Source organism: Rhipicephalus microplus, chromosome 2 (assembly GCF_043290135.1).
Source record: "Rhipicephalus microplus isolate Deutch F79 chromosome 2, USDA_Rmic, whole genome shotgun sequence".
In the NCBI taxonomy this organism is placed as follows: Eukaryota; Metazoa; Arthropoda; class Arachnida; order Ixodida; family Ixodidae; genus Rhipicephalus; species Rhipicephalus microplus.
In genome coordinates this window covers 233,044,573-233,054,546 of record NC_134701.1, presented here as the reverse complement: position 1 = coordinate 233,054,546, position 9,974 = coordinate 233,044,573, and the positions used below count along the sequence as shown (strand labels likewise).

The following is a 9,974-nucleotide window of genomic DNA, read 5'->3' as shown; positions in this document are numbered from 1 at the left end:
ACGCCATAGTTGAGGGCTCGGGAAGTTCCGACCACCTGGGTTTCTTTAACGTACATTTAAATATAAGCACATGGGCCTCAAGCACATTTGCCTCCTTTTATAATGCGGCCACCACCGGCATTCGTTCCCGCGATATGCGGCTCAACAGTCCAGCACTATAACCACTAGATATTCGAGGCGGGTGCAAAAATTAAACTAATTCATAAATAGCAATGTATTCAAATTATGTGAATTTTTTCAAGATGTAAAGGCGCTATAAGAATTATCATTGAGCTGCTTTTAACGTTCCCTTAGGCTGTGGCGTAAGTTCTGGGTTGCAATCTGCTGCTTCAGTTACGGGGCCCACAATCAGAAGTTCAGTAGCACTATAGTCTGCAAGATTTTGAACTAAGTCAGCGGGAGAAATATTTTAAATTCATTCACTCCTTCAAAGCCAAAGATATTCGCTACACTCGCAGAAAATGCAGATTGTGCCAAAAGTTGTGTGCGCGTTTTATGTGCATTTTGATCACGATGCCTACTAGTACCAAAAAAGCCGCCACGTGCCCTACGGATAAAAAAAGTGTGGTTGTTTGAACCACACTGTGAGGAATGCTATAATTCACATTTTACATGCGTGTGGCTTATGTGTCTGCAACTTCTGCAGCTCGTTTGGTCACAATCAGCGCAAGCACTTTAAAGGCGATATTCGGCTGGTAAGAATGCAGCGTAAGATTGACAGATGGTGTTTATTAATTCAGTTTTTTTTGCAGCGTGAGTTTTCATTATGATATAACTGAAAGGTAGATTCCCGCGATGTGTTAACCCTTTCAGCCCTGGATTTTTTATTTTGGTCAGATACACTTCTTGTGTGCGTTTTTCTCGTAGTTAGGACCTCAGAAGACCACAAAGAAAAAATTGAGCCACTGCTACAAGCATTTTCGGAATAATTACCATGGCATCAAATTAGGTAATTAGGGCCTTGTGATTGTAAAATGAAAAAACTGGCTTATTTTTTTCTGCCAATCAATGGTGCACACAAAATGGAAACCAACGTCTTACTTTTCAGCCTAATACTCACTGAAACAGCTTCGGTACGTCGTCCCGAAAATAGCTCTTAAGCGCCTCAACTTAGGCGCCTCGGCTTCACGGAAGACCTCGGTCACGCTTCTTCTTCTTTGTGGCTGCTACCTCCACAAAGGTGCCGCAATATTGATGTCAATCGCAGTGGGGATCATTAACAAACTACGCCCACAAGAATGAGCAGTATTGGTTACGTTTCTGAGATACTAGAGGAAAATTTGTGCGGTGGTGTCAATTGACACCGCCAGGGCCGATTAAGATCAGGGCCCGGATTCACAAAACTGACTTACGAAAACATTTTTGCGCAAGAAAAATTTTGTTGCGTAAGTCGATTCACGAAACGAAAAAACGTCGTAAGAGGCCATAGTTCTCACATCGGCCACTGCAAATAAAGCGCGCTGTGACTGCCCGGGAACATGTCAGCGATGGTGATGCAGTTGCTATATTTGCTTACGTCACTGAAAAGTGCTCGTAAGTGGATTCACGAAGCGAAATTGTGCGTAAAAACAGCACGGCTGAGAGAAAATCCCAAGAGTGGTCCGGACCACTCTTAGGAACAATGTGGCTACTTGGAACCTGCTGCCGCAGCGGTATACTTTGGTGCCCTGGCTGGTTTTGAGTTAATTCACGCCCATTAAGGCCTGCCTGATGACTGCTGGTGCGTTTTTATTTCTTTCGGCGCTTCGAGCTTCGCGTGTTGTTTCCCTTGTACGCAGTGGATGGTGTTGACAACCACCACCGTCCAATAAGTTCGAAGTCGCAGTAATTGAAGAATTCTATTGGGCGTCAATGGCATAAAACTACGCATGTAAAGATTTGTGGTTGGATGAAAACCAATGTGATACGTGAATGGTCGCTGCATTCGAACGCCACATGACATAGGATCAACCTTATTTGTTATGTTGTTGTGTTGCGCCCCATCTCATCAAATGAAAAGTGCGACTCGAGATCCTTGCCTCATTGGTAGAAATTACCACCAAAGAGGTTAATGGGAGCACATTCTTTGCACGCTATTCGAAATAAAAATGAGAGGAAGTTTTCAGTGAGTGGTTCATAAAGTTTGTGCTCTACTGTACTTTCATTGGCTCTAACTGTCCAATGGTTGCGATCTCTGAAATACAGCTGTCGATACACTTTGGGACGATCTGGAACAAAGCGTACTTTGTAAACCAAAGCCTATTAGGGGTGCGCGTGATTACGCATGGAACTACAAACAAATCATGCATCTTCACCCTCACTGTTCAGACACCGATATGGACCATGATAATATGGCAAGCGATCGGAATAAAATGACCCTAGTAACTTTGTATGACACCGAAAATATGCAAACCCTCACGATTCTGGAGCAAACCTTGGCTGAATTCATCCCTGCGTCAATTACCAGCCATTTAACTTGGCGCACGAACATCATTGAAAGGTAGAGCGAGCCACTGACATGTATTTTGTGCGACGCAGCGGCCACTTAACCTGAGAATAATAGCGTTGCGAAGGCGAATCCCCTGTCGCATGCTCTGATCAAAGCAGACGACAAACGTGAGCAGACGACGGCTTGGTCGACAGGCACAGCTTGTGATTGGTGTTGAAGCAATACCCTCTACATCAGCTCACTCCGTGACGTTGCCAAAACACTTCTTTCATCTGGCACGCCTGTCCTGTTCGTCATATCACCCCCCCTCGCACATAAGAGAAATTTTTTTCACGCCGTGAAAATAGTGCAAGTACTTTCTAAGAGCTCTCTTACGTGCGGTGCAGTTGTCGAAAACAACATGGCGTCGTAAACAGAGCATATCGGTCGGTGCGACTTTCAGCAAATGCTCCTCGCACGAGTTACTTCAGCGTTTGACCGGATGTGTTGCGATTACAGCAGCTCTTTCAGTGCCTGTGAGCAGTGCGGAAAGCTGTGGCAGTGCAATGGTGTACGGTGAAGCGCAGCGAAGCCTGTGCGTCGGTGTGGTTATCAAGCTTGGATCGGCGTCGATGTATCGACGGCAACTAGCACTCGAGAAGCCTGCAATGTGTGTTTGTGTGCCGGTAACAGTTCGTTCGCTTGACTTTCCAGTCTCTCAGTTGGGCGCTGTGCGACATTTCGGATTGACAGCGTTTTGACACGTTACTTGAGTGACCCCAAGTACGTACGGAAACGTATGAACTACGCGCTCGGTTCTTGCTTCGCCACTAGTTAGCCCGTACGCTTCTATTTACTTGAGAGCAATGTACTGTTCGGGAGTGAAACGATGTTCGTTGTGAACAGTGGTGCTGTGTTGACGTTCCAAGACTTGCGAACAAGCTGTGCTCGTGTGACCGAAAATTGAAAGACAGCGTTGATAACTGTTTTGCCCGGCGAAGTTGTGGTGGGGCAGCTTGGCGCTTTTGTTTATTAGGTCGTCACTTCTCCTTTTTGTGATAACCATAGTCCTAGCGCTGTGATGTGATCAACCAAAACTGCGAGATGCTACATTCTGTTGTGGATCGTGTTACTTTGGAAGCGCGCCTAGACTGTTCTTCGGTAACAACTTGAGAGTTCTATGTGGCAGCGAGAGCCCGTGAACGTCAAGCTTGCCTTCGGCCCCCAGAAAAAGCAAAGATTTCACCGGTGCCTTGCTTTGGATGAAGTTGTGGGCCAAAATCGCCTAACTACAGGTTTCCGAGTTCGTCTGGCCATCGTTTTTCACGGCACTAGAGCCTTGACAACAGCCGGTCATGGCCAGTTCTTACACTTTATCAATGGACGTGCACGCCTGGCCAGCCCTTCATTGCTGTCATTGGCAGCTCCAAACTGCAGATGCCCTTTGCCTGTTGGCCGTACTTGGTTCCTCATGACACCGACGGCTACTAAATGCTGCCATCGGTGAGTTCACCTTGCAGAACTAAATTTCAACAGTACTATAATTCACGCAGTTCTAAAATGTGTGCAAGCTTTTAAGCCCATCAGATGTAATGTTTCTCTATGGTAAGTTGAAGCATGAAAGATATACTACTACTGTGATATACATACATATATTATGAAGCAAATACATAAAAAGATTTTGTGATTTGATACAAGTGAGCTCTTGTGTGATTATGAGGTTGGGCCTGTCGATTTACCACGTTTGATAGTTGGAAAGTTATTGTGAATTTATTTTTCAGAAGCCAGGTTGCACTTAAAAAATTTATGTTATTTTGGAAAATTAGTTCTATAGACGATTACCACTGTGCTAGTACTATACTTCAGTAGGACATATATATTGCGGTACGTAAATTTTACATGAGGCTTCAGTTTATTTCAAAGTGATTATAGCAGATTGTGGTCACATTAACGAAGTGATAGCTTCCTCAAATAAGTATTAGAAGTGAGTGCTTTAATGATTGTTTTTAAATATCTCGTTTTTGGCTCTTCACAGATCGCAGAGATTGGTTTGTTAAGGTCCTGTGATTCATCGGTTGAACATTCTGGCACATCAATCCTCATCATTACTTGGAGCACCTGTACAAAAATAGGAAGGACGCGTTCTCCCTAACTATGCAAGCCTATGTCACTGCTGGGACTGTTATCATTCAGCGGATGGGGCGTGGAAGCATGCATGGCAGCCTCATCTGGAAGGACTGCGATCTGCTTGGGAGCTTCGAGCGCACAAAACTGCCTAACGGCTGGCTGCAAGGTTAGTTTTTCTTTAATACATACGATTACGTGAACACCACTTACTGTGCACAAATTGAAAACCCAAGCATGGTTGCTTTCAGTGGATACCTGTAATATTCTTACACATAATTCTTATTCAACATTTATAGAACTAAATTGCAAGATAATTGAGAATGTTGAAAGCTGAAAGCCTGCAGCTTATGAATGAAACTCCAATAATCTGAGGCTCAAAAGCTTGTGCTTTGAAACGAGTACAAATACTTTGATTCCTTATTGAGCTCTCGAGCTTGTGACTCCCTCTGTGGATCAAGTGCTCTGAAAGGAAATAGCAAGTGGGTGAAAATTGCCTGGCTGTTCACAACTTGTAAAGAGAAAGACCTATTGAAGAAGCTGCAGATGACATAGGGCCGGTAACTGCATCTTTTACCTAATGTAGCTTTTTCTCTCTCAGTGCTGTTGCTTATGTTTCAGCCGAACATGTTCACCACGATTGCATAGTGATATATATTTTTCTACAAATTGTACCTGACATAAGTATGCATTGTTGATCTCTAAAGGTGACGTTCAGTGTGTTTCAAAGCCATGGCTTCTCATTTCTCTGTCTGTGGCTAGCCTATTTCAGCAGCAGAGCGATGCAGCTAGCACACATGCAATCCAAGTCATGGAGCGCTCCTTTGGTGTTCTGTGCAGGACGCAGCATATCCATCCGGCAAGACACTGGTATCAACAATAATGGTGAGTGTTGGTGGCACCTGTAGGAGCCCGTTGTGTTTGTTGCGTATGATTATTTCCCCTGATGAAGTGCATTTTTGAAAGGTTTTCTTCATTTAGAATAATAGATGTCAGCAACAAGCACACTCATAATCCACAAGTTCTTTGTGTCTTCTAGACTGCCCATTTGCTCCTATACGCAGTACGGTGAGCTGGCTATGTTAGACAGCCTTAATGTTAGGAACATTGGCTGTTGCGTTGTAATGCAGTCTAACTTGTATTTCTTAGTGAGCTTATTTGTGGTCTGCTTCTCGCACCTAGTGTAAAGTCAAAATAGAAGAAAATTTATTGGCTTTTTATGTCTGGCAGAAGTTTCATGCCTTCATCTATAACATTGTAGTTTTGCTCTTGTATCATATTAAATATATTTTCAGTCTTCACTGTTTGTGTGTGTGTGTGTGTGTGTGTGTTGAGGCTTGTCATTGGCTTCTGAAAATACAATATCTGTAAATATGAGCACATAATTGACAACTATACACTCTTGCATGTAGCATGGTTGTAACAATGATCTGTATTTTTCTAAGTTCCAGCAGTAACAAGGGGTTTGGTGCTCCACGGTCATGTGCAGTGTATCAAGAACAGAGCACAGAAGACCAAGAAGTATAAAGGGACTGCCAGTGACTGTTCTCCTGCTCAAAGTTTACAACAGCAGAAAGAGCACATTGTAATTTCAGGAGCAGCTGCTGCTTAACTTCTTAGCAGTGCATTATTCAGCAGTTCATTTGCTTGCATTCAAAATTATTTAAATTTTGCATGGAAGATACCAAACTATAACACCAATTTAAAGGCTGCTGTAGTGTTAGTGGGCAAATATTTTTGAGCTGAAGTTTTTAACATGTGTGTTAAGTGCCTGCGCACCTCTACATTTACATGCCAGAAATCACAGCATCCATGGTCGCCAATGGTAACTGTGTCTGCATTCTTTGTAGTACAAGAAGTAAAGCCATGGATGCAGTAATCATGTACTTAGTCGATGTAATCCTTCAGTGTACACTCATTTGTATAGCACCAATGATGCCATGAGTGTATAAGCTCTGGGAAGTGAATCTATGTGGATTATTTTATTTGGAAGGAAGTAGATCATCACTACTCCTAGTATATCTTAACAGAAGATTTTAGTGCTTGGGTATTACCCCACTGCCTGTCCGTCCTTCAACAGTCTACTTATCTACTGTGTAAGTTTAACTTTTTAAATGTATACTTTGCTCGGATAGGTTTGTTCGTAATGTAATGCAAGTGACTTATCATCTATGCAGTTATACTCAGACTAAAAATAAAAGTACTTATTTTTATATGTAGCTATACCATGCATTCACTTGTGTTTTTCTATGTGCCTGTACAATTGTTTAGCCCTACAAATGTGCAGGTATACTCTAATATTGAATCTGGCATCTTAAAATAGTTTGTTAGTGGAAGTAAGAATGTGTTTACAATCAATATTACTATCCTCAGATGAACTGTGAAAACTCTGTGGAAATTTATTTACATTTTTTGAACTTTGTGAAGGCAAATGTTGTTATGTTCTTTTATTGTGGTCCCTTTTTCATGCAAATGACACATAATTACTTTGCAGTGGCATAGTATTAGTTGTTATTTTACGCATATGTGCTGAGCAACATCGCAGTTGAGGCCAGCAGCAAGACATACATGCAGTGCACTGGAGCATCACCTCACATAGTGTACATTCTTTGCCCACCAGTAAACTCAATATTCTTCAAGCAGACTAACAGACAGCTGTATGGGAACTGTGTTGATGTGCAAACTTTGAAGTCTTCTTGAGGAGTGTTTTTCATCATTTTTGTCCAAGTGAAGTAGCTACCCAAGACCACAACTGGTGGGAATGTGGTGGTTTCCTCTCTCCAAAAGCACTCTTACCAGCTGCCTCAATGTTAGCATGGGGTGAATTCACGAACTGGAAAAATAATTGGTCTTTGTTTTCTTGGCCGAAAGAGTCACTTCCACCGGTGAGCTACCACGACGCGCCAGAATAGAAACTTTTAGCTAAATAAAGTTGATTCTACTTTTGAGAAGTGTTTTGGGGAAACGAAATGGCACCTATAGCTGTCATTATAAACACTGTTTGCACCAAGGAGCTTAGTAGCTTATAATTGTATTGTTCATGTTTTGTCTAGAATTTACTCGTGCTGTGCCAACTTTCAGCCCAAGTGTCCTAACATGCTTTGTTAGTGGGTTGTGAATGAGCCAAGCTATGTAAATAAACAGAGTGATATTGCAGACATGTACAAAATATTGATGCACAGCCCTTTTCTTTAGCATGACATTGTCAAGGGCTTTATTCTTGTGTTTTTTATAAAAACTGCTTGTCACTGGGCAGCAGCAGAAAACTATGCATCAAGCTTTTGCGAGATAATTCGAGAAACACCGTGTTCAGACATAACAGTGCCGGTGGATATCTGTCGTAAGTTACTTTCTGTAGTATATTCAAAATGAGTGTATTAGAATTGTTGTTTCATAGCCATTCATTTTAATATTTACACCTGAGTGTATGTATGTATGTATGGGTGTACATATGTATATGTGTGTGTGCGTATATGTATGTATGTATGTATGTATGTATGTATGTATGTATGTATGTATGTATGTATGTATGTATGTATGTATGTATGTATGTATGTATGTATGTATGTATGTATGTATGTATGTATGTATGTATGTATGTATGTATGTATGTATGTATGTATGTATGTATGTATGTATGTATGTATGTATGTATGTATGTATGTATGTATGTATGTATGTATGTATGTATGTATGTATGTATGTATGTATGTATGTATGTATGTATCTTTTAAATGAGAATCCGTTTATCATTGGTGAGTAAGTTTGGTAATGATTTGGCTGAATTTGTTTCTAGTTATTTCTCTTTTGAGCCTTTATACATTTCAATTTGTTTTGTACTGCATAAAAATAAATGTAACCTTACACAGAATATGTGTGTTCGAAGAAGTTGTTTCATTTACCAACCTACAGTCATGGGCGAGAAATTGGGTAAAATGGAACGAACCTGCGAAGATTAGTTTAGAGCATAGCTACTCTACATGGCATATCTTGTACACATTGCGTTGGTTGAATATGTCAATATCAACCTTTCGATTTTAATCAGAATAAGCAAGCTATCCCCCGTGGTTGTATATGTGTGGGATATTTATGCATACTGTGATACCGGTTCGCAATTACAATTAAGGTCACAAACCTAGTCAAGCTGAATACACGATTTTTGTCCATGCACCTTTCATCTGCACTGGAACTGTTGTTAATAAAAAATAAACTTCAGTTTAGAAATTTATTCTAATAGCCAAAAGCAGGGTATCTCTTTATCACACAAATCAAATTGCCATTGTTCTGTTCCATTCTGGACAATATGGGACCCTCTCAGCAGAACTCGATTAACTGCTATAGTTCATTTTAACCATTGACAGCGACATTACACAGAAGCGTGCAGCATGGGAGAGAAGACACAAACTAATCACTCTGTTTGCATCAGCTCTAACTGTCCGTGCTCTTTGGTCTTGCTGCATGTGATGATGCCCATCAAATTAGCACGAAAGCGTGTCCCTACAAAGGCAGTCAACTTGGCTGCAAGCAGTTAGCTCACTGCATGTGTAGATTTTCTTCAAAACACCGTGAAGACTGATTGCCGGTCGAATATCCAAACACGTGAAAAGTAATATACCAGGTATGATATTGGTATTTCAGCACTGGACACTTTTGCGATAAGAGAGGATGGAGGAGAAAATTATGAACCCTGAATTGTTTAATTTTTGAAGGAGCACAGTACAGCGCTTTTGGGTCAAAAGGGGAGTGAAAGAAGCAAGTGCGAAAGCCTACTTCTCAAAAACTTAGTACCCGCCACCACGCATAATGTCAGGCCGGGCAACCTCTTGAAAAAAAAAGTGCTCAGTGATTCTGCGAATCGAACCAAGTACCTCCTAGATTGTAGTTGAGCGCTATAACCGCTCGTCCACTGCAGCAGTGCTTGTGTTCGCCTTATTGCTGATATATCGTCATTCCTTCGAATGAAGCCAAATGCAAAAACGTCCCGTGAAACTTTGTCAAAAATAGAAAAAATAGTTAGAATGCGTTTTCCCAAGGTTACTAGAAGATAGAAACCGCCACGTGTGATTGTATAACCGTGCGCTATTTATTCTTGTACATTACTGTCATGACGTTGGTATAGCCGGCTCTAACGTACGCTACCTTCTCATACTTTTCCGAATATAGATAAGAAAATAAAAATATATATCGGCCTGTGACAACGCTAATCAACTATTATGAGTTCACTGTCACTAGTGTCACTTTCACTAGATGAATGCTCAGTTTGCTTTCGTTATCATTATTTAGGAAAGTTTGGCTCATTAACTCAACTCTCTTAATTAGCATTGATTCTCACACCTAAGGACAGTCACACTTCATCTCGCTTTCTGAGTGGCTGTCACTCTCATATAACGCGTACTCCACTTTTTTATGCTCTCCGAGCATCTAACCCTGTTTTGCGGAGACT

General features: G+C 41.4%; 1 protein-coding gene across 2 annotated transcripts; it reads left to right on the top strand.

The window, feature by feature from the left end:
- The first annotated feature begins 2,901 nt into the window (after positions 1-2,901).
- LOC142775663 (uncharacterized) lies at positions 2,902-8,402 on the top strand. Of its 2 annotated transcripts, none has more exons than XM_075877307.1 (4): positions 2,902-3,910; positions 4,443-4,700; positions 5,372-5,416; positions 5,977-8,402. In XM_075877307.1, exons 2-4 carry the CDS (start codon positions 4,562-4,564, stop codon positions 6,141-6,143), a joined length of 351 nt encoding a protein of 116 aa, XP_075733422.1. In that variant the 5' UTR covers positions 2,902-3,910; positions 4,443-4,561; the 3' UTR covers positions 6,144-8,402. The 2 variants fall into 2 exon arrangements, with proteins under 2 accessions (XP_075733422.1, XP_075733414.1); XM_075877299.1 differs by having other exon boundaries at positions 5,294-5,416.
- Positions 8,403-9,974: the final 1,572 nt, after the last annotated feature.

What these genes read in the sequence shown, in the direction of transcription:
- LOC142775663 (XM_075877299.1), top strand. Translation starts at nt 4,562, where the DNA reads ATGCAAGCCTATGTCACTGCTGGGACTGTTATCATTCAGCGGATGGGG. An exon ending in GCCTAACGGCTGGCTGCAAG is followed by an intron (nt 4,701 to 5,293) that starts GTTAGTTTTTCT and finishes GTCTGTGGCTAG; the next exon opens with CCTATTTCAGCAGCAGAGCG. An exon ending in CACTGGTATCAACAATAATG is followed by an intron (nt 5,417 to 5,976) that starts GTGAGTGTTGGT and finishes TATTTTTCTAAG; the next exon opens with TTCCAGCAGTAACAAGGGGT.